General features: G+C 40.6%; 1 protein-coding gene across 1 annotated transcript in view; it reads right to left on the reverse strand.

Annotated features, from left to right (window-relative positions):
- The window catches only part of csmd2 (CUB and Sushi multiple domains 2), a 276,414-nt gene that overhangs the window by 163,859 nt on the left and 87,101 nt on the right, over positions 1-25,454 (reverse strand). The window contains exon 5 of the mRNA XM_086281126.1: positions 20,646-20,853. Within this exon, the coding sequence (XP_086137252.1) occupies positions 20,646-20,853 (208 nt within the window). The remainder of the gene's footprint in view (positions 1-20,645; positions 20,854-25,454) is intronic.

Here is a 25,454-nt window from a genome sequence, read left to right on the forward strand (position 1 = left end):
TAAAATGGAGAGTGGAAGAATGGAGAACATGGCGAGGTAGAAAAAGAGGCAATCACTTGTACATCACACATGACCGGGATGAATAAAATCACCATCCAGTTAAAAGAGGCCTCTCCATCTGTTTCTTCTTGAGTCAGCGCTGACCTTTAACCCCCAGTTTAATGATAAAACCACCTCTTCTCTATGATGCAAGTGTGCACAACAATACAAATGACTGGAATGCAACTGAAAGCACACACAGCAGATGTGGAGAAAGAACTTCACATCCAGCCAAAAGTGTTGTTTTGCTACTCTTCACCAGTTAAAATAGAGCTTTGTATCAGTTTGCATCAGCACAGAAAGCAGAGGCAAGTCTCTTACCGTGGGTCATTGTCCCTCTTAGCAACATTTCCTGGGATGTGTCATTTTCTTGTTTACCTTAAGATCCATCTTCACCGGTCCGGGGATAAAGACTGTTTTGCCCTCAGCAGAAATTAATGCAATTGCGGTTCAACCGAGGTCAGTTGTGCAATTTTCAACCCTTGCAAAAAAAGGTGCAAAGTCAGCCTTTAATTACATTCATCCTTGATTTCATGCTGCTGTTCACAGTCGCTCCTTTTTTCCCTCCCAAAGATGAATTACCCACTCAGAGATAAACTCCTAACACCTGACCCCGCACACACGAACACGCGCACATATGTAGTTGTGTGTTGTTTTGAATATATAGCTGTTTTAATGCACCAACCACCACCAACAGTTGGCTTACAAACTGCACAAACAAGAGAAATAAATAAATACCCCACTGATCTTTCTTAATCAACGTATGGTGCTGGAAGACAAATTCCACTTATGCGCTAAACAGTGAGTCATCTGAAAAACAATTCTGGATGTCCCCAGCTGTAATCAATCCTCTTTAAAAGTGAAGAAAACAAAATGTACACAATGTGGCAAGAAAACTGACTTTTGGCAATATTTTTCTTTAATTTACTTTAGGCTTGTTTCTGACTCCAGGCAAATATTTCACCAGTTAGGTCTGCTGATAATGAAAAATATTTCTACTGAGTGCTCTTCATCAATGACAAAGGTCTATTACTCTCTCTATATGTTTCTGTACGTAAAATCTGAATAAAATCTGGGTCCATGGAGGACACTGCAGTGATGGCTGACACATTTCCTGCATCCTCATTCCCTCACTATGAGGATTAATGAAGCGCTAATAGGCCCTCTCATTAGTCTGGATGGTCATTGACTACACTGCAAAAACCTGGAGATGCTTTAACAGTTCTATACCGTTGGGCATTATATAAATAAAAGCGTAGAGTAAGCCCAATGTGCAAAATGCAAAAGCTATTTGGTCCTGTCCCATGTGACGTAAAAAGGTTCAAACATGCCCTCAATTCACAACAGCTACTACCCAGGAGTCATTAGAGCGGACAGACATAAATCATTCTTTTGACATGTGCGGTGTGAACCCGTATGATCTCAGGAACCACAGCACTCACGTGGCCACACAAGAACCCGACAGACAAAACTGTGCGAACACAATGAAGCCTGGTTTAATGATGCTAAATGACTAGTATTAATCGTGCTTCTCTGTCTATGTAGTAATTATCAACACATTAATCAGCAGCATGTCTGCCAGCAGGAAGTGGGCATGCCAGACAGAGCACAGGACAGAGAAGAATGAGTGAGAGGTACAAGAGGTTCAAGCCACTCAGATCTATTAAGAGCAGTTATTTAGACTCAGATTTGTGGTAATTGGGGCTTCTGGGTATTATGAGTAATAAACAATGGTCTACTCGCCATTTGTTACAATGCTCAATACAGAGCTTAGATTGTTAGGTTTTAAAGGCGCGGATGCTTGCCGTCATATAACTGTAACTGAACAATAAATGTCCAGATGAAATGTCCTTAAGAAGGTAAAGAGGCGGTTTATCAACTTGAATAGACTAACATTATCCACAGCCAATAGGTTTCTGCAGCACATGGTGCTGAATGCATTTAGTTTGAAGTGGTTCAATGATATTCAGATGTAACATCAATGTCCACAGAGTAAACAGAAAGATGGTAACAGAGACGAACAAAAGAGGAAAGAAACAAAGGCATACCTGCTTGAGTGAGTAGCAGATTTTTCAACCTAATGGTTTATGAAAAGTTGAATGACTCTGTGAATGTGGAGAGGTAGGTGATGACAGCTCTAAATCAAACCCTCCTGCCTTACCTCTGTATTAAGAGTGTCTGTCACCCTCATCTGGCTATTTAAAGCAACTAAATCCAACACTTACTGGTCTTTGCTCAGGCAAGTAGCACACATCTGAGGACACAGACATTAGCATGCGTGCGCAGGTACAGTTGTAGGTGTTTGCATTGGCATTTGGCGACAGCTGTTTCCCAGCTGTGCATTCTCTCGCTCAATTTCCGCTCTCGTCACTTTTTTTCTTTTGAGGCAAGTTGCTCATTCGCTGAGCAAACAAACTCGATTTGCCTCTCGAAAATGGTTTCACTAAAAGTGCACGGCAATTGATATTAATCTCTACTTAGAAATTCAAAAAGGCGACATAATGAGAATGACGGCAGTAACATCAGATAATTGGGACAGGAGCAGCCTAATGGCAGCACAATGGTGGCACTGTTGTTAATTTCGCTCTCATTAATACTGGAGCCCCGAGCAGGAGGCACTTAAGAGGAATCAAACAGCTTGCTGGGGTGGATGTGTGAATGGGGTGAGCGGGGTGGGGGGGTGGGGCTTTGATAGCATCAAAGTCAGGAAAAGTTCAGCCAAAAAAAACCCAAACAACAACAACAAAACTCTTTTGATTAAGATAAAAATATATAAGTTTAAACCTCTGTGCCTCATGCACAGAGGCAGAGAGGCCTCTGTGCATGAGGTACCAGGAAAACATTTATAACACACTGCAACACAGCAGTTCATAGACACATCTACGCTACATCGTTTACATGAGTTCCCCTATATCTAAATACATCGTGGTTAAAAAAAAAAGCTTTCATGCATTTGATTCCTCCAGGCCATCAGGGCATCACAGGCTGAGTATGCCTGAGCCTTACTCTGGTGAATGTGATTACAGTAGCTTTGGCAGAGACCTTGTGTAAGCTGTCAATCAACATCAGTCTTTCCCTGACAGAAAGCGAGCCTGCAGGAACACAGTCACTCAGAGTAAAGTAATGCAAGTTGCTATGCTCTGTAAGGAGAGGAGGGGAGCAAAGCCCTGAGGTAGAACCTTGCCTGGCTAGAATTTGTTGGATAATTTTAACCTTTCCTTTTTGCATCTTCTCTTTTTATTTCCAGCTTTTATTCCCACAGGAACTTTAGCATTTCTTGAATTTATTAATCTCAAAAGGAATACTGAAAAAAAAAAAGTTTTAAGGATGGTCTCGGGCTGACAAAGACGTCTATCTGAAAGACATGAGCACTTTTAAACTCACAGAAGTCCGTTTAGTGCGAACAGGGAATACTTTCTTTGAAGCCACAACAATTACAACTGCTTGCAAATCAGTCCGCTACATTTCTTACTTCATGAAGTTCAACAAAACTAGAAAATGTTTTGACCTTCATTATTTTTCTTTCTTTCTTACTTTTACTGTATATTGATGGGATATTTATGCCGAAAGACTATTTGGTAAATGTTGTGATAAAATGCAAAATGTGTCTGCTCTTGACATAAATCTTAGTAAGTTAGTTTTGCTCCTCTAGGGAACTTGCATAAATAAATAATATTTGCAAATAACATATCTTCAGATTATTTTTTTAAATTTATAATGTTTTTCTTTAATTAGGAAGAAGGCTTTTTTATGTTTCTCGAAAACAAAGTGTTTACTGCAAGACAAGTAATTACAGCAGATAAATTTTTTTATACATTTACTTGCCTTTTTATTTCTTAGCTGTGACAATGCCAAACGGAAACTGTGATTTGTCTTTCAGGCTGATTGTTTAACCAAGGTAATCAGGAGGCATTTTTTTTTACCACTGTGAGCAAAATATGCCAACCGCACTGTATAAACAATGAGTCATCTCTAAATTATATGACATCTAAGGATGCACATCGTTAACAACCACTGATAGACAACATATTATGATAAGTGGGATTTTCACTTTGTGGTTAAAAAGAAAACAATGATATTCACTTGTCAAAGGCCATTAGACACATTTTTTGCAATATAAATGTGTGATAGAGGAAAGGGCAAAGAAATATGAAAACAATAAAATCGTACCACTTCCTTCGTTTTGAACTCCAACCAAGAGAATTGAAAACAGACTGGGACTGTAACATGCAAGTATGTTAAAAGCTCTGTCCATCTTCCTTCCTCTGTCTTCCCTTTACACAGAAGACAAAGCATCACATAAATAATCCCACTGGACTCAATTAGGTAAATAAAATATGCAACTTTAATGCCCTGCCCATGAGCGCCCAAATATCGTCCCAATGAACACCATATTATTACCGCTGTGTGAGTATGTGCAGGTGCGCCTGTTTATATTCACAGTCTTCTGTCTTGGGATCTGCCCACAAAGCTCCCTGAGCAGTAGTGTGTGCTTGATAATTAGCATGAAATTCATCACTTCTGCGAACAAACGACTGGCTGGCACAGAGGGCTGCCTCGGGAAGGGATGAATGCTGTGAGTGACTATCATTTTCTACCTGTATTCAGCGATGACTAATGCAATGCCTGAATTTTTTTTTTTTTTTTAATGTGTAAGTACAAGGTAATAACCAGAACACGCAGAAGACAGAGCAGTAAGGACCTTGTCCTACAGAACGAGCTAATATATATGCCAGAAATAACATGAAGATGAGACTTGGGGTTGGTTAGCATGGTTGGTTAAACCATGTTATGTAAATGGGAGAGAAAAAGACCAAATGATTCAATTTTGTTTTTAAACCTTTACAAATTCCCATAACCTGAGTCCAAATAACAAATCAACACTAACCGTGATATCCTAACTGGGTGCATACATACGAAATACATGCTAGATGTAAACTGTATACACACCCAAAAATATTTATGGCCAAAATATTAAATGCTAACTTTAAGTAATTAATCAAATCAAATTTGTTCCACAAATAAATGTCAAATGTTCAGTTTAATGGAATCTGGTCAAATTAAATGTTAAATTACACAATTAGCCAATAGCTTCTATATTATCATGTATTTAGATTGTTACATTTTCAGTCTTATTTGAAGCATCAAGATTTTTTTTTTAATGAAATTTATGAGAGGAATATAAACAGCTAAAAAAAAGTTATATTATACTAAAATTGTTAACATATACCATACAGTGCTGTATTTAAAGCTCTTTCCAACATGTTGTTGGTGATGCTTACTGTAACTAGACAGTCCAACAGCTCAGTTACTGTTATTATCTGTATTAGCCACATTTGCAGCTAATGTATTTTGATATTGAAAGGTTTTTACTTTGCCTTTGTTTCTTTTTAATGCAACAAGAAGAGCAAATAAGCATTGTATGTGTTACAGTCTGATGTCAGCATGGACACTTACACACAGCTTTATTCAAACAGATGTGGCTTGCAATGTGATGCTACATACATTAATGGCCTTTGTAGCCCACTACACACAGTTATCAGGTTTTTCATGGTCTCGTGTATTCTCACAAGTCTTTTGAATTTCCTCCTCCCGTTTGAATCATCAAATAGGAAAAGGAAATTTTACTCGACCGATTTTCATTTTCATTTCATTTTTCGGAGTGAAACAACAAATGGAATGGAGCTCCATAAACTCTATTTGACCTTGGTCTGATTTGGATACCCTGCGGCCATTTAGCCAAAGAAGTAGATTCTGATCATCTGGATATAGCGTTTTCAGCGGGAGAAACGTTTCATCACTCGTTCAAGAGACTCCTTTGGTCTTTTGGATCCTCCGTACCTATAGCACATCCTTATTGCTTGTCCCCCCCCTTCCGTACTAGTGCCAGTATTTGCTGTCCTGTGTCTCTGCATCTCTACAGTGGCTCCCTCTCTTTCCTTGCACCTTTGATGTGAGGACCACAGCTAAAGCCTGAGCTACAGTAATCTCCTGTGGGGTTTTCTGAGCCCTAACCAGGCCAAGGTTTGGAATTGAGAACTTGGCACAAAGAAAAAAAAGGATGAATATTGACAGAATATTAGAGCACAAAATGCATCATCAATTCCCTTTTAATGTGCTGCGGCGGCTTAATTTTTAAGGATTCTTTTTAAAAAATGGGTCACAAACTAGCTATATCTTAAAAACTATGCAGCAGAGATTCAAGACAGATCACTAACAAAGCTGTACTTATCCCATTAAAATGACAAAGCTTCCAGTTTGATAATATTTCAAGATTAAAAAAAAAAAATCACAAAAGCATACATTTGTTAAACAAAGACGCCAGTAACCACGCAACCTGATAGGTAAGCGTGACAGTAAATACAGCTTTTAGAAGCATTAATGACATCAAATCTAACAGAAAAGCTAATACAGCATAGAAAACAGAAAGGCTTAGGGCACACTAATTACGGATTTTGGACAGTAAGCGTGCCATCAAGCACAAACTGTCGGATGGGGAAAAGATATACAACTCTCATAGGGTAGTGTAAAATCTTCTTTAATGAACTGGGACAGAAAAGAACAAAAGGAAAAAGACTGGAAGAATCCCAAAGTGGAACTAAACCCTTTGCTAATTTGGCACCAGTTTATATACGACCAGCATCTACAGGAGCAAATGGCCACAGAGACCTCAGGGCTTTCAGAGTTCTTGGAGAATTACCATGTAGCACTACTGAACCACAGAGGCAGTCCGGATAGACAGGTGATAGACGTGAAAAACAGTTGTTACAATGAGTGACAGCCTAATAGTTGATATTTTATTCTCAAAATTCTGCCCAGATAGCAAAGTCTCACAGATAATGACTTCTAGGAAGAGGAGTTTGTTAAAGTCACAAAGTCCTTTTATGCAGCAAGAATCCATTATGCTTATTAATTTACTTTCAAAAAAAGGATAATAGTCATAATTCTTACTGTAACTGTTAAAGCCCTCAAATGCCACAAGCTGTCAATAAGAAAAGAATCTGGGCTGACAAGTCTAAAGTAGAAAATCCATCAAATAAAATGTCCATTAACAAGTGCAACACATTCATAATAAACTTAAATTAGCCATAAAAGCCCGAGGTGCCATTGTAGCTTTAAAAATTGCACCAAATAACAATGCCTTTCTTTCTTTTTGTCAACACTGAGAACATAGCTCATCGTCTATGGCAGCTAATTTTCCTCCTGCTCGTTGAGAATTTATTTTCTCTTTGACAGTAAAACGACTTACAGGAATCTCAGGCGTGTTACACTTACAGAAGTCTTTCAGAAATGATTTTTTTTTTAAGGTTTGCTACAATCTTGTAATCTCAAAAGTAAACTTCTTAATAATATTACAATTTCAAGCTGAAGTTAGAGTATCAGGTCAAGAACCTTTTAGACCCCAGCATGTTCTTACATTTGTACGTACTGTTTTAGAACCGTAGCTACAAAAAAACACCCAAACAAGTAACTTTGTGAAAAACAAAGAGTCAATACCCCCATTCCCTTACTAATGGCTTTTATAATAGCCAAAGAAAAGTCAGATTGCTCTCAAAGCAACACTGTTTATCTATTCTAATGGTGCCATTCATGGCACATTAAAAGGGGTAATTTTTCTTGTTGTTTTTGAAAAGAAAATACTAAATTATCGCTCTGAGTTAAAGCTCTATTAACAGCATGAAGGCTTTAAGCAAATGCACTTTGGATAAAACGAGAGGAAAAAAAGCACAAGCAAATTTGTCAAAGAACAGAATTCAAATAGAATACTTAAATTCCAGTATTATGAGGTATGGCATACTTCAGTTCAGCCATCATTTAATTTACGCTGAAAAGAGATTTCATAACCATGGAAATGAATCAAAAGGTTTCTTCACATATTGTAGGTAATTACCCTACAGCTGAGTGCACCGCCAACACTGGGACTAATTATGAATACAATGGATGTAATGCAAGAGAACCAACACCAATTTATACTGACCAAGTAATTTCACAACATGCCCTTCTTAGCTCCAGAAGAATGCCAGTAATAGCTGCCTTTGGATAACGTGCCCTTCATTTTCGTGCGCGTGATGCAGGAACTCGTCAGGATTGTAGGTCTTAAAACTTAATTAACCCTTCAGCTCTGGCACTGGTCACCAAGCAAACATACACAACACACAAGGGAATGAAGTTATTATTATTAAAGTTAAAACATATATATATATATGCAATCCATTACATGTATCCCTATAAACCAATAGGTCATACTCCATTATGTCAGCAGCAGCATTAAGAGCAGTGCGAACAGGTCTCAGGTTATCCGGATGCAGGCCTGCAGCCGTGCCCACGTCCGTTGCCTTACCATGCCAACACTGTAAACTGATCACCAGTTGTTTATTAAAGCATATGCACAGGAAAAATGGCTGAATGTTTATACAAGCATTTTCATGTTGAGCCACAATATAGCCTCCACAGCTGGCCCTCTGTCAAAGGATCAGCTTTATCCCTGATCCATATCATCCATGCAAACAGCGCACTAATTAGCCATGCTAAGACAAATCACACTGTTTTTTCCTGGTTCACTGGCCACAGCACCTTCTGTAATCCTCTGTTATCACACAGTTGGGGAGGATAGTGCAGCTAATAATACTGTGATATTAGCAACACTGATCTGCAAGTGATAGAGCGAGACAGCGCTCGGCGTTAATTCTGTCTGCACGAGGCCCCAGACCAGACTAATCCCTGGTTTAATTATTATTTTTTTCTTCCTTTGTACACTTCCCAACCCTCATCAATGTTCTCTAATCAGACCATCTAATTAAAAAACAGGAAGGGTGGCAAACAGGCACCCTCAGTGTCAAAAAAGACGGAAGGGTGTGATGTCAGTGGTAAATGAGCTGCACGTGTTGGCACGGGCGTAAAGCTGATCGCTTGTCCAACAAGACACCAGAGAGAGCAAACACCACCCTTGGCGTGTATGTGTGCATACGTCCGATTAAAAAGCCAACACCTAGAAAAGCAGATCACCTAAAGAATGAAACTGTTTTTGATGTTTGATGACTAAAAATTAAAAAATTCTGATGTTAAAAATGAACTTGCTTACAAACTCCTGCCACCCAGGGGCGCATTATATTAGAGCTTACTCGAGGAAAGCGGGGAGGATCATCAAGGACTCCAGTCACCCCAGCCATAAACTGTTCAGACTGCTTCCATCAGGAAGGAGGTTCTGCAGCATCCGGTCCCGTACCAGCAGACTGAGAGACAGCTTTTTCCATCAGGCCATCAGACTGCTGAACACGTCATAGACACCTCAGCTTCACTACTGGAACTTCAACATTATGCACTCCACACTGTATATAAATGCCACTTGTTTTGCACATATTCAACTCTGTATATTTTATATATTTTATTATTATTATTATTATTTTATTTTATTTTTTTACTATTTAATTTGTAAAAATGTGTATACACACACACACACACACACACACACACGTAGGAAAATATTTAGTATACACATCCAGAAATGCATATACTATTATATATTGTACATATATTTATTAGTTTCAGGTTGGCCATTCTTGTATTTTGCTCGTTTGTGTTGTTGTGTTTGCACATCTCTGTTGCTTGTGGGGCTCGCACACAAGAATTTCACTCGCATGTGCTGTGCCAGTGTGCCTGCACATGTGATGTGACAATAAAAGTGATTTGATTTGATTTGATTTGAGATAACGTTTATTTATTTATTTTGGATGTCTTTCTGTCACTGCTTCTGTCTCATCTCGTCTGTGAGGAGAGTGGGATTAAGAAAGATTGCAGTGCTGTGGGATCAATATGATCCAGACACCTCTCTGGCACTCTCCAAAAATCTCTACCAAGCAAAAAGCCACTTACAGAAGGAGTCTAGTGGATCATATAACCACTGTGCTGTTTGAGCTTTTACTTCACCTCTAAAAAGGAACAACTGCATTTGCAATGAGTTTATTTGGTTATTTAAAAAAACACATCCCTCTGCTTTAAATGGTTCATACCATACGCGCAACCATTCACACTGCTGTAGAATGAAAAACTTCAAAATCATGTCACCAGTTTTCCATGTACGGGTTCGACAGTGCAGCTTAGACTTTCCTACGGTGAATTTCAACACTGCCTGTCACCTTTTGCCTCCCCACGTTTATTGATGCAGGCACGTTCACCAGAGTTCATAAAGGTTCCTCTGTAAATATATTCAGGTTGGCCTAATGTCACCTCATACAAAAAGACAGGCTCTGTCTGATGAATGGGAAGAGGACGGGTATTTCATTGCCACACAAACACACCCCACAGTAGCACCAGACGAGTGAATTCATACCGACTGTACAAACTCCGGCATACACACATGCAACCTGTCCTGCTGTCCCAAAGAAGATTAAGATATATTACACTCCAAACCACTGAGCATGCCCTTGCTTTATTTCACCTTGCAGGTTCCCTCATTTTCCTCTCCTGATCCTTCTTTTCTTCTTTCATTACCAGCCACTAATGCGAGCTTTCCAAGCCTAAAATGCAGGGATATTTAGCCATGAGTCTCAAATTGTGTAGAACAAGACCTTCACTATGTGAGGAATACTGTCCTCTGAGGTGAGAATGACTAAGCCTAAAAAGCTAGTGCATCAACTCAGGAGTCCAGAGTGGGTTAGCTTTAAAGCTACTTACTGTTATTTTTAGAGATTTTAGTCAAATGTACTGTTTTCAATTATGAAATTATAATAATAAATACTAAATACAAGCACTTATTCACAGACATAAGATCACTCCACTACTATCGACACAATGGTGCTTAATTCAATGAAAGCAAGCAGAGTTGGTTAAAAAAATATATAAACTATTAAGATACACATTATAAAATGCAGTTTTTTGCCTTTCTTGTTATCTATATTTCCATTTATGGAAAAACTGGGGATGTCACAAAGACAGAAGGGATGTGTTGCTGTTGAGCAATGACCCAGATCAGACAATGACATGTCCGTCCACTCTGGGGATGCTCAGGGACCAGATGTTCTGCTGTTACTGCATCAGGGTCACACTGCAAACAAAGATATTTTTTTTATTCCTCTTTCTTGTCATAGCAACAACCAATTATATGTTAAATAACTATAATAATTAATTTAATTGTATTAATGTTGATCAGATGCTAAGTTCTTACTAAGTTCTTTGTCCTTTTTCACTTGTGTCTGGTTTGGATGTTTAAATTTAGCTTAACAAATTACTAATCATATAGGTGTCTCTGAGTGGCCAGTAATACGATCACCTCATATAAACATCACTATAAGACAACAAGACCTTTTATGCTCAAGGGCTTTATCCTGAGCACAAATTCACAGTTTCAGACTAAATCCTGGACTACTTTCAAGCACTTGTGGAACATGCAGTGCAGCAGAACCATTTCAAGTGCATGTGTATGCAGTTACACACAGCATCAAACAATCGGGCCTAATGGAATGACTTTGCTGTACTCATCCTTGCAGTCCTGCTTTTACAATTTAAAATGAAACTCCATTTTCCTCTGTGACAGACCACTGACTGCAGCACTTTTGGCCAATTGATTTCATACATTGCTTTCCTTCTAAGCCGCTCCTCTTCCCACTACTTCTTCCTTTTGTTTTATCGGAGCTAATTACTGTGATTGATTAATTGACCGAAGTGACACCCTTTACAGCTCTGTGACACCCAGTGCTGCACCAATCATACTTGGAGAAAGTTAAAGGAATAACAACCTTTTTCTAGGTTGTCCTGAGAAATTGCCGTTATTTTTATTTCACTTTTCCTTTTGTTAACTGCTTTAAAAAAAAAGGAAGGGAGAGCAGAAATATACAGACTATGTGCCACCAGCAGAAATTCAAATTAATTCAACTTTATTTAAATAGTCCCAAATCACAACAACAGTCACCTCGAGGTGCTTTATATTGTGAGGTAAAGATCCTGCAATTAATGTCAAAACAGTGGAAAGAAAGAACTCTCTTTTAACTGGAGAAACATTCAGCAGAACCAGGGTTAGGGTTAACTGATCCTACACTAACTATATGCTTTATTTAAGAAAAAAAGGAAAAAATTAAGCCTGATCTTTTTAGGGAGGGTTTCTATCTCCCAGATCTGGCAGCTTGTTCCACAGAAGAGGTGCCTGATTGGGATTCATCTGTATGTTGCAGGTATGTGCTTATGGACCTCAAACATCAGGGTGCTCAGACGCCCAAGGGTACAAAACCCTGGCAGAGAACAATGGTGTTGACCAAAAGCCGTCAATATAAATTTCCATTCAACGTCTTTTGATCACACCACAACAAAAGAGCCTCTGAAGTAAACCATCCTTCTTAAGGTTATCTGCACTTGACCCAGGACGTGATTTAAGGGATCAAAGCAAGCTGTGGATGAAGCATCAGTAGAAGCTGCAGATCAAACATGAGCGTAAAACAATTAGTTTCACAGGGGTGACAGATGATGAAAGACAGAAAACAAGAGCATCATTGTGGTTTTGACCATACTGATAGATGACCTTTCTCTGTTAATATAATTAGTTAAATAATTAGAAAGGAAGAAGGAAGACAGACGTGACTGTTAAGCAAAGACGATGAAAAGCTTCGGGGATTACAACTAAAAAACTGTCAAAAAAAAAAAAAACTTGGATTATTTCAAAAATATGTTTTGTTATTGTCATAAATGCACTACTGCAGTGATGCGGACAGTACTTTAGTATTCAAGTTCTCCCTTGAAGCCGCGATGGAAGAGGTGTTTATTAAAGTTATTTCTGAAATATTTTTGGCATAAATGAAATGATATATCTTTAAAAAGACATCCAGTCCATTTGGAGGCCCAGGGTGCCAGTGTTTGTAACTTAAATATGCCTCTGTGTACAAATTATAAGCCATTAGTGCATCTATGTGATTGCTAAAAGCAACATATTGGATCCCAACGGTGCAGTGCTTGGTAAAAACAACTAAAAAGACACCCAGTCAGGGCAGAGTGATCTGCCACATTACCTCCAACCTCTGTGTGCTCTCTGGTGTCACTGGGATGGGGGTGAGGTAACACATGGCTAGACATGCTTACACAGACACTGCTGCACCGGCTGCTCCGGTTTACATGGAATATTGACTAATAAGCTGCTGCACCTGCTGTTTTTAAACATAACACGGATGATCAATGACAATTAAAGCTGCATATTAGTCACCAATCTTCATGTGTGCTGAGGTGTAATTTTGACAGTGGAACGGAAATAGTCACCTTGAGAAAACACAGGTATGCACATGCAAGCCAGGGAGGTTGATAGAATCCATGGCTGAGCTTTTCTTTGTTTTGTTTTTTGTTAACCTTACTCTCTGCACTCAAACATACCCTCTCCTCTCCAGCTCTTAGCCTGAGCAATGTGACAGAGTGAGTAACACGGTGTAGAGTGCTGGGGTGAGCCAATCTGCAGCATGGCACCAGGTGTTGGAGATAATGTTCAGCTGGAGAATTTCTTGGCGGGTGGCACAAACTTCATCATAAATGCTGCTTTGATCAATGGCACGTTGCAGATTGAGTCCTCAACCAAGTGCTGCTGCTCATAAATCTGAACTCCGGCAAACTTTGAAGGCCCACAGTGGCGCGACTGGCAACAAGAGCTATTGATCCAATGGTCAAGCAAAGGCTAATAAGCAAAACTGTGCTTGAGTGTAGAAAGCTAAAAAAATAAATAAAAATACACAATGGGAGCTCAGACATTCAGGAACAAGCAGAGCTAAGATTTTGACAACTGGTAGGCAAAAAATAAAGTTTAAAGGCAGACACAGCTACGGTCTGGAGGTTAACAAAGAAACCATGTGTGTGTAAGATAGAAAGAAACTGAGATACAGCTGCTGCTAAATAAGAGGGCGTGACATTTGTAGACAGATAGCGCATCTTTTCATTGCCTCTGATGTGAGATCCTTGAGGTGTCAGGGCATCATAACCATTAGCCCTGAGGTATTTTTCATTTTAGTCCCATAAGCTTTTAAATGAAAAAGTTTACAAGAGTGCAGTTGTGGGACTTTAGTTATGCAGACAAGCCTTTCCAATAGAACATAAATCCACATCCAAAAGTGATGCATTATATATTACTTGTTACTTAATGCATGGCGTTAATTATTCCCTGGAGAAATGAATTTGTTAAACCACTGGTTACATTACTTTTGCATTACTCTGTAACTTGGTGTGAGATACATTGCCATATAGCCATTTAGCAGTATAAACCTCAGGCAACAGTCCCACACACTGACATAAATCCTGATCCTAATGAAGACAAAAAAAAAAAAATCTCCCCTTTGGTATTTAAATATTAACACAAAACTGACAGCAACGCTGAAAACCAGCCCAAAGAGCACTTAACGGGGCTCGGCAGCAATTCTACTGGAGAAGTGTGAATGCTGTAAAGCTATAAGCCTGACCATCACTACTGCTTTTGTTACCTGTTGAAGATCAGGCTCTTTCTACTTGGCTGAGCTCGGTATGCACGAAGCTGTTAAATCTCTCTTCTTTATTAGCCCAGGAAGTAGATCGTGTTCATCTGGACTTTACGTTTTTAGTGGGAGAAATGTTTTCATTTTTCAAGAAATGAGCTTTCTACATGTGACATTTTCTTACCATCATGATTAAGCACACATCAAGATGCTTTGTGTTAGCATGTGATGTTGCAGAAACTGTTTTGCAGCAGTTGCTTCTGTCCTGGGTGAAATTTGCACTTTGTGATCACATTCTTGTCCCTAGCAAAAAGCTGTGGACAGCTCTACCATCTTTCTACTCCGTCCACATGGTCAGTTAAGTGATTATAGCACAAGTGTGCAGAAAAAAGGCAAAGAGAAAAACAGTAAAAGCCAATAGTCAAAGGAGCTTGCAAAGAAAAGCGTCTGGACTTCTTTAATTTGCTTGAAGACCCACACCCAGTTTCACACCTTTCACACCTTGGCTCAGGCGATTAGAGGATCATCAGGGGTCCTTTTGTCCCTCTGTGGGGGGTCACTCCCACTAGGTTTATATCTGGGACTCTCCACCATTTGACCTTAGAACTGAAGAAGCTTCTCGGATGAGAGGTGAAACGTCTTCAAGCAACTTAAAGAAGTCCAGACGCTTTTCTTTGCAAGCTCCTTTGACTACGATGACCTGGATGACTGAGAACCTTCACAGACAGTAAAAGCCAATACTTTGAAACCTGTGTTTCAAAGGCAAATCTTTCCATATGGTACGGGTAGCAAGCTTAACTCTTGAAAACTTGCCATATCTATCACTTTCTACCCATTTTCCTGAGCTTACTTTTATCTTAGATGATCTGTACGCGGGATTTCCGATAACAGCCCCGGTTACTGGATTTCAGTTGACAAATTAGACCATTAAAATCAGCCATTAAAATGCCTTACAGTAACAACACAGTTACGAGACATAATGTCTGAGAAACAAAGACACTGAGACACTGAGAAGGAAAGTTGTACCAGTGTGACATGACCTGCCTAGCGATTTGGTGATTTATGGATAAAGCTCCGAAGCAAAACGTTTGCTTTACTACAGCAGCCGGTTTTGTGCAAAAACAGGGCCGAGCATAGGATAAGAAATGTATTTAACATTCACAATGAGAAAAAGCGCCCACTCAACCGTGACACAGTACACATATTTATGCAAAATGCCCCTCCATACGCTGCAAATGACCTGTATTCAGATGCTGGAAATCGCTGTCTGTGTGCCCAAATGTACATATAATTGTGTTTTAAAGCAAAGCATGAGTGCGTAATCACCTTTTCTTGCACTGTCAGTCAAACGCTTTTATAACATAAAAAAATAGCAGCTTTGCAGAGGAGTCCCAGTGGGAGGGTGTGACTAATGAATGTGTTTTCCTCATGGCGAACAGCAGTTGGCATGTTCATGACACATCTGCATACGGTAACAACTCTCACAGCTGTAATACAATATGCACATGACTGTATACAAAGCAGGAAAATGATCATCTTGAGTAAAAAAGCTGAGTTTAGGAAATCTCACGAGCCCTGACATGGAAAAAAAACAAGTTTTCCACTGTCTTTTATAGAAGGAGAAGAAAGAAGCATTTATCTCCACAAAAACGAAACACACTCATTTCTCTGGAAACAAAAGAAAAACAGCCCCCGGACTTAGAAAGCTTTTCCAAAGACCACTCATTCACTCACTCATTCACTCTCAGGTGAGTCAACCCTAACAGCCAATCAATATATCCAGTGTTCTGCACTCCTCTCCGGCAACTCTTTATCTCTTTCTGCCTCTCTCGTACACACACGGACGCGCTCCCATCGCCAGGTTGGGACAGGTTGACACAAATCAGCACGCCGGGGATAATCCATAGGCTGGCTAAATGTCAGCGTCTCAATTCCATAAAGGCGTGGAGTTAAAACAGACACGAGAAAGCAGGAGGTTACCTAGAGGGATCAAAACTCAATGGGTTCTCAGATCTCCAAACAGGAAGAAATAAGTTGCATTTTCCCAGGGAGCAATGTGTTGTCAGAGATGGATGCATAAAGAAAGAAAAAAAATCACCTGGGAAACAGAAAGAGTTTGCAAAAGTTACCAAGATAGAAAAGAAAAAGATGATTTAAGTTTTTGTTTGGAAACACTTTCTTTAAAATGGTGCAATCGCTTAACTGTGATGTGGCATTTTTTTTACATAATCTTTTTTTGTAGAACTGAGGGAATAAAGCCAATATTCAGACTTCTTTCAAGTACAGATTTAGGCACTTTATACTCTCTATTTACAGTATTCAAGCTGCTGTGGGAGTTCCTTTCAACATCTCAAGAGAGCACTGCTGGTAGATGAAAATGTATTATAGTGCTTTGAAAAACAATTAAGCACCTAAGAAAATTACAAGTCAAATAGCTGTGAGTTCCACTTAGTAGCTAGTGGGCAAATGAGGATCTGGCAATTGGTTAGCATCGGGCATTATTTACATTGCCTCAAAGTGGATGGTGATGGGGAAGAAAATCAATGTGGATGCAAACAGTGTAATAGCAGAGTAATGTGTTCCCCTGGGCAAGCAACAGTGAAGAAGTCCTGTCAGGGTACCGCTGAGCAGAGGCAAAATTCACCTAATTCACTTGCCATCTTTACCAGGACTTTCCCGCTGCCACATTCAATCCACATGCACATCTCAGCTTGTGGAGCTGGTGTTCAGAGCTGTCTTTTTCTGCCGCCTCTTCAGAATGCTAATTCCGTGGAACCGCCAATTAAAGTGCAGGATGGTAGAGATCGCATCCTATCAAGATCACATTCAGATATTCACAGAGGTGACGTCCTTGTTGGCGAATGATGGTGTTAATTGTGATTCGTTCTCTCCCTTTACCAACACATATATGGTAAATGGTAAATGGCCTGCATTTGTATAGCGCTTTTCTAGTCCCTAAGGACCCCAAAGCGCTTCACACTACATTCAGTCATTCACCCATTCACACACACATTCACACACTGGCGATGGCAAGCTACATTGTAGCCACAGCTGCCCTGGGGCGCACTGACAGAGGCGAGGCTGCCGGACACTGGCGCCACCGGGCCCTCTGACCACCACCAGTAGGCAAACATGGGGTTAGTATCTTGCCCAAGGATATTTGGCATGCAGCCAGGAGGCAGCCTGGGATCGAACCACCGACCTTCTGATTAGTGGCTGACCTGCTCTGCCACCTGAGCTACAGCCACCCTACAAACAAACAAACAAACGTGAGCGCAACAAAGAAACTCAGAACATGCAAGCTTGACTTGCTTTAGTTTAAAATGCTGTGGATCGATCTGGGAAGCATGGTTTTGACCACGATCTCTTGGCCCTTCTTTTTTGTGTCAGATCAATGAACCTGTCAGTCAGGTATCAATCAATAAAGTTCAGACAGATTCCCACATATTGAACAACGGCTGCAATCGGATAGAGGGAGACCGACATCACCCACTCAAGAACAAGAAAGCGTTCTAGTCATTTGCAAATACCAGTAATTTATAGTGATATATTTCTTAAAGCCAATGGAAAGCAATACAAGATTGAAAAATGTAAAAAAAACAAACAAAAACAAGTATTCTCATATTAGCGACATGACCCTTTGGAGCTAAACTGTAAACCATAAGATCTGAAATACAGAAACAGCTTTTAAGCTTAGCAGCTGTGTACACACCAGTGTGATGAAATCAGAGAGCGTATTTGCATGATGAGGAAGAGAGAGAGATCATCAACCGTCAAGCCCCACTGAGTTGAAGGTTCACTGATCCATTCATTCACTGAGAGCAGAAAGGCTTTAGGTCAGCGTCATCAAACAGCCAAGCCTGACCTCTCTAATTGGCCACCAGCTGAGTTTTCAATCCTTGCACCCATCTCTCAACCTTACGTCCACCCTCTTCTTCAAAGGTCCTGCCCTTCCTTTCACACGTCATCACTAGTGTCTGCTCATTCCTTTACTGCTGTACCATAGCATCCCTCTTTTGCCCTCACCAATCAGCCACAACATTAATAATAATCTTTGTCCTCTTCTTGGAGAGTTGTTGAGAAAGAAGCGTTGAGCTTCACACAAACACACGAGGTTACAACCCTCTTCTCAAATCATCCCTGAAAGAGTTTTTTTTTGGCCAGGCACATTAAGGAAAACCACTGCCATGAGGATGCACAATGTTTAGGTTGGTGCCCAAGCTAAATTAAAATGAATTCCAAGACCAAAGGTTTACAAGCAGAACAACGCCCTGAGCATCACATCGCCTCCTACGGTTTATCTTCTTCTCATATTGTATCCTGCTGCTATCTTTTCCCTAAGTAAACCAGCACCCAGCTGCTCACATTATGTAGCAGAAAATGCAATTCATAAGACCGGGCCACATTCTTCCATAGTAATACTCGCTGTGATTCACTTCACTTTCTCCACATCCTTAGTACTCCCTGCTCACTACCTCGACACATTGGAGGTAAAGTGGGCTGATGAGTTTTTAAAAATGAGAAAAAATAGCCAAAACTTTTACAAATCAGTGGTACAGTATGTGGGTAACACTTAAGCTAGCGAAACAGGAGAAAAAAAGTGAAACAATAGATGCAAGCCAGCTTGTCTGCATCGTGTCCTCTGTCTCTTGTACTTCCTTTTCCTTCCAATGTGCATGATCAACTGTGACTTGCAGTATCCATCACTTGCCAAAGCCCTTCTGCCTCCTCTCTAGTGACTTACTCCCTTCTGCTCTTCCTTGTTCTTTAAGACAGCAAAGCCATGCTGCAGGTGCACTACCATAGACGCCACTGGCAACAACTGCCACAAAGATGACACAGCCAGTAGAGAACTGGGCGCTTCCCCATGACAACATAGAGCAAATCAAAGTCTAGGACAAGAAGCTGATGACATCGTAAAATATGCAAAAGAAGCACAGTCAGGCGGCGGTCTGTGGGAGCCCAGGAAGCGATCAGCTCTCCACTGGCCAAGCAAAGATTCAACGAGACTTTAATATCAGACTACTAGGCAGAATTTTTTCAGTTCTAAGACCGCTCAGAGTCAATCAAGTTCTTCTTGGGAAGTATTTTTGCTTAACTACTAAGCGAATGAGTGAAACCGACATGAGGTTTCCTGGGGCCTCTCACTCTGAGATGACTTCTCATATATTCTTTCTGAACCTGTTTCCCTTATCAACAGTCTTTTTTCCCTCCTCTCTGTCTCTCAGAGCCTGTGTCTCAAGTATTAAATAGCTTGTCCTTTCCTGCCAACTGCCTGTGGCTCTAACTCCAAAGTCTTCTGTCTTTCTTTTTTTTATCTGAGCTGTCTGTCTCCGACACGATCCTGAAACTAAACCTGCATTTTTATATTATATCCGAGACAAAGGCAGCATGGCAGATTTTCCTGATGCATAAAAATGCATCTACCTGTATTCAACCAATATATAAATATATATTTGTTTTTCAAGCTAAGCTTGGCTATGTGTGGTCTCGGAAGGCACAAAACGCCGGTGTGTATGTGTGAAAGAATATATCTGTTTGCAACAAATCTTTAAGCGGCAGTGAAAATATATTAAAGTGTAGCTGAAAGTGTGAATGCTTTAGCGTGCATGACCGTTTGTGCTCACGCGGGCTTCTCTCTGTTTCCGCGAGAATGGGGGTGAAACAACACTTTACGGCTGGCGGTGGTAATCGAGCTCTCTAATTACTTCCTGAGCTGAGAGAGTTGTCAGAGAGAGGAGGAGCTGCCACAGATGGTGAGAGACCCACGCTGACGCCAGGACATCCTATCTCTTCATCATTAGAGCCGAGCATGTGTGTTTGTGCGAGACTGAGTAATCGAGAGAATGAGTGCGAGCGTGTGACCATGATTGAGTGTTCAAATTACACTTTAGAACCAGAGACCATATGATATACCCAGGCTGAGTTTGTAATATAAAAGCTAGGTGCTGCCTATCAAACAAATTACTGTTATCGCCCTATTTCATTTTGAAGCTAGTACCAGCTATGATCCAGCTCCACCAGACCTACATACAGTAACACCGATCCACTTCCAACCATACTTCACCACACTCATTCGACCACCTGAAAAAAAAGCCTGCATGCCTGTGGTGCATTACCTCTCCCCCCTTCTCAGCTCTCTCCCCAGATAAATGCCGCAAGCTGACTACTCACCATTGCGAAGAACCTTCAGTGCCGCTGACCTCCAACAGGTCATAATCATCCTCCAGCTGAAAGTCAGAAAAAACCAGGGCAATGGTGTCTCCTGGCTCAGCCAGCACAGTCCAGGTGCAGTCGGCATTGTTGTTATATTCAGATGGGTAATTGGGAGTAGTTATCACCCCACTCTGGCCCCGCAGTGTCCCTCCACATCCGTCATCCGCTGCAGAGAGAAACAGAATTGTGAAAGAATTAATATCAGAAGAAAAATCTTTGCAAAACAAAAATAATCACAGACACGTGAGTGTGAGGTGTACCGATCGCTGAATGTGTACAGAGGGGTTGCGCAGATAGATAATGGTGGTGGGGATTAACGTTGGTCGACGTGTTCGGCAACAACTCGTCACTCAAGGTGATTTTTATATAGTTTCTCTACGTTGGTAGTAAAATGATAGCATTATTATGAGGTTGATAATAAATGAAATCTGCCTTGGTATAGTGTCACACCACACCCTCACACCCACATATAACCAGTACTTGCAACACAAGTTTATTCAAGGACTTACATGACCTTTAGAGTTATTGTGTGTTTGTGTGTGTGTTCGGAACAGTTACTTTGATCCATCGTAATCATCAAATGATTAAAAACAGGAGGACATTTGTGACTGCTGATTTGATTTTTTAAATCAAAGCGTAATGTGACTGTGCGTGTGCAGGCACGTTCATTTATTTCGTCTCCTTAACTTTTTTTGTTTTTTCCCCACGGTTCTCCACTGTGTGTGGGAACCGCAATTGAAGAGTGCAGGAGTGACAGGTGAGATATTTTACACAGAAAGGGTAAAACAAACTGGCAAGAATCTGGTAAGGACAAAAATGCTTTGATCTCATACTCTTTTAGCTGTTCAGCTGATATCCATCCACTTATGTTAACTAAGCTAAATCTATCAGCTGTGAAAGTCAGCATCAAAATGTTACTTCATACTGAAAGTGTGAAATAAACTCCTGGTTTGCATGTTTGTCTTTCATTCATGCCTTATTTTTTTGTGTTTGGGAACACACATTGTGCGTCATGGAGGGTGGATAGTACTACCCCAGGGGTGCATGTCAGCCTTCCATGCTGCCCACACCAATGCTATTGGTAATCAGAGATGCCACAAAGAGATATGAGGAGTCAGGAAACCCTAGTGTACAGACAACTGGCAAGCAGCTGGCGAGCGAGGTAAGTTAAACGCTAATAAACAAACTGCAGCTTAACTGCAGTCAAAGGTCACGTTTGACTGTTGAAGCTATCATAATAAAATTTGATGGGGTAGTTTCTGGCTTACACAAAATGAGTTCATATTGACAAAAATCCCTCTCAAACATGGTTAATGCCTTTTGAAAATGGACGCTATTTATATATTTTTATTCTCCTATCAGGGTCTTGGAAGCAAACTTTTCCAATGACAACAATTATATGATTTATTTCAACATCTTCCAAAATTATATTCTATAACTTTTTTAGTCCATTTCTTTGGGAAAGAACCTAGGCGGTACCGTAAACTTTCCACCTGTTAGGAATACATTTATAAGATATACAAGGTGAATATCATGTAAGAAGAGAACTTTTAATTAAGGATTTTCCAGTATACTGATTGATACAGGACTGCCAACAAATATGAATGCAATTACTGAAGAAAGGCTAATAGGACAAGAAAACATCAGCACACAGATGAAAACATCTGTAGATGTCTCAGTTTCCATGACACCAAACAAACAAACTATCTTGAAACTGTTTTGAGAAAAGATGTTGTTGACCAGCATCATAAAACTGTTTCAATTCATTTTTTAAAAATTCCTACAATCAGTCGACCCCCTGTGAATGAGTGCTTGGCAACAGTAGGAAGGAAAAACTCCCTTTTAACAGGAAGAAACCTCCAGCTGAACAACACTCAAGGAGAGGCAGCCATCTGCCACAACCCATCAGAGGTGAGGTACACTGGGGGTTACTCACCACTTTTAACATAGAGAGTGAAAAGTGATAAGCCAAGAAACGCTCAGTGCGTGATGGAAAGCCCCCAGCAGCCTAATATATACCATAAGAACCACAAGTAAGCCTGCAGTCTGAGAGCAAAGTGTTCTGTCGGGGTGATATGGTGCTTTGGATAAAGTCTTCAATAAGATGGGGCTTGATTATTTAAGAACGATGATGTGAAGATTTTAAATTTGACTCTGGATTTAACACGGAACCACTGACCAGCAACAGATATGGCTTCCTAGCCTTATTTATTGCAATTTACAGTAACAATAATAATAATATTTTTTCCTCTTTTTTTACATTTTATTTATTTTTTGGCTACACATTATCTTTCTGCCGCAGGCTCAATTGCATATTTCCAAGCTCAGAAGCATGAAATTGTGTAGTGAGTTACAGCATATTGTTCCTTTGTCTGCAATTTTTGCCATAGGCCAGAGAGAAAGAAGTCATAGGATTTCAAAATGCCCTACAGTGCTCTTACAGTCGTCAGGAAGCGGGGAAAGCAGCATGATGCAACTTAATGCAACGTGGGGGGAAGTGATTAAATTCTGATTAATTCAGATTTGTGTTAATCAAAGCAACTCTTTCCCGCCTCAACGGTGCTTTAAGGAGATCATTAAATAATAACGCATGCATTTAAAATGTTGCCAGGTTAACTCCCCATGCCAGCTTCTGATATGTTCATTACAGCTGTGAACAATGCAGCATGTGACACTGCCTGAAATACAGCCTTCTTTCATTTATAGATCAGTTCACAAATCTGTGAACAGAGGGGACACGTCAAAAGAAGTTTTGAACGACACTTCCACAGTACTTGTGAAGGGTGTGTGTGTATGCGTGCATGTGTGAGTGTCTCTGAGGACATATCTGCATCACCGTGGAGTGGGATTCATTATATCGAGTGGCCAACTAGCTGTGTGTGGCGGTAAAGAAGGGAGGAGGAGATCAAAAGTGTCTGGCCCTGTCTATCATCCACTCTACCTGTCACCACCACACTCCCCCTGAGGGAGGGCAGGAGAGTGTACGGGCGAGTGGAAACCTGTGAGGTGTGAACCTCAATAGAAGGGAAACTACGACAGAAGGGGGAAAAGAAGGGGATGAAGAGGATGACAGGTGACATGCGAGGCTGGGTAAGGGAAAAGTGCAGGAGGAGAGTGGACGATGAAGAGAGAAGAGAGGCGCATGGCGGGAGGGGCGAGAGGTGATCGTTGCAGTTGGAGTGACAGGAAGTAGAATGCAGACAGAAAAAAGGATGAGGAAGTGCATTGATATTCCACACAGGACTGTTTCTTCACACTTGAAGGGAAGTCTCCGACTCCTCACTCTTGCCTTCACCTTGACTTTTCCCCGTCACTCTCTGAATTTTTGCAGCCGGCACCGGCCGATGCAAGCACTGTACGACAACGGAGCCAAAGCGGGTTGTACCCACAGAGTATATGAAGCCAAAGCCCGCTCCCCAAAAAACTTCTGAACCGTTCAGTATGTGAGGTGTGCAGAAACTTATTTAATTTTTTTCTTCAGTCAATTGTAGATGTCAGACTGCTTCCCACGGTTGAACAGTGCATTTTTCAGCCTGTCACTTAGGATGTCATGGTTCTCTATTAAATGTTAGGAGCTGCTTCGATTGCTCTGAGAGTCATGGCAAGATATAAGACATAAGCATGACTGATGCATGCAAGCTATAAAAACACATTAGTGTTTAATATGCATCCAGAAATCAATCCTTATATAAGACCAGCAGAAATCGTGAAAGCTATATCTGGGACTTTCTAATTACATGTGACCGACTACAACTAAAAGTCAGAGTGTCTTTGCAATAAGCAGGATAATGGATGCGTACACACCAAACATAAAAAGTTGTGTCAGTGTGATGCTGCAGGTATGTGCACTGACATTTAGAACTTGTCAGAAGTAAGCTTATTTCTGGAAAGATATGCAGCAAAAAAAATAAAAATAGCAAGAGAGATGAGGCGTGGGTCTGAGCACAGAAAAGCTCAGAAAAGGGCGACAGTGGAGATGGAAAGGGTGTTAAAATCTGAATAAAAGACTGATGTTAAATCCTTTATAAGTGTACTCATATGATAAGCAATGACATTTCTCACAGCTAAAGAAAAAAACAAATTGGGCACAAGACAGGAAATGTAAAACATTATCTGTGTCATCAACGGCTGGCTTATCATCTTTGGCCCGACAGTGCTGGCACGTTGGTCCTCTCCTGTGTCCAGAATGGTGACTGTGCCAAAATGTTCTCTCTGCTCCCAAAGTACAGTGCAAGTTCTGCTCTAGCACATATGGGCAGGCTCTATAATTGGAGTGACATTAACAATACACTTATGCATTATGAAGGAGCACTCAGGTGTACACGTTGACTTTTATGTGGCACCAGGAGACCTCAATTAATCACAGGGGAAATTGCCAGTTTCTAAAACTTGTTGGCGTGTAATTTCTGCTGAAAAGGTGACATAATCACATCCTTGAGTGCTTGAGTGATTTTTTTTTTCCCCCCAGGATGGAGCCTTGGTGGGAATGGGGTGAGGAGATTGACAAAGCTGAATTGGGGTCTAAACAGAAATTCTCTAGGAAGCAAACAGAAATGAAAGAGCGGACAAAGTTATCGTCAAGAAAATATAAATTACAAAGAACCGTGATTTTGAAATGCATGCAAAATAATCTCCCATTTTGATGTGGAGAAAAGGCATGTGCATGTGCCTGCGTGTGATAGGGAGGGTGGGGGGACTGTGCTGGCGCGTGGTGCCCAGCCATGTGTGCTCCTATGTGGGCTTCCTGACTCCCGGCATGGCTGCAGA

This window comes from Aulonocara sp. 'chitande type north' Nkhata Bay, linkage group LG22, assembly GCF_057382095.1.
Source record: "Aulonocara sp. 'chitande type north' Nkhata Bay isolate Kocher_YH1m ecotype deep benthic linkage group LG22, A_spYH_male_GT1.1, whole genome shotgun sequence".
In the NCBI taxonomy this organism is placed as follows: Eukaryota; Metazoa; Chordata; class Actinopteri; order Cichliformes; family Cichlidae; genus Aulonocara; species Aulonocara sp. 'chitande type north' Nkhata Bay.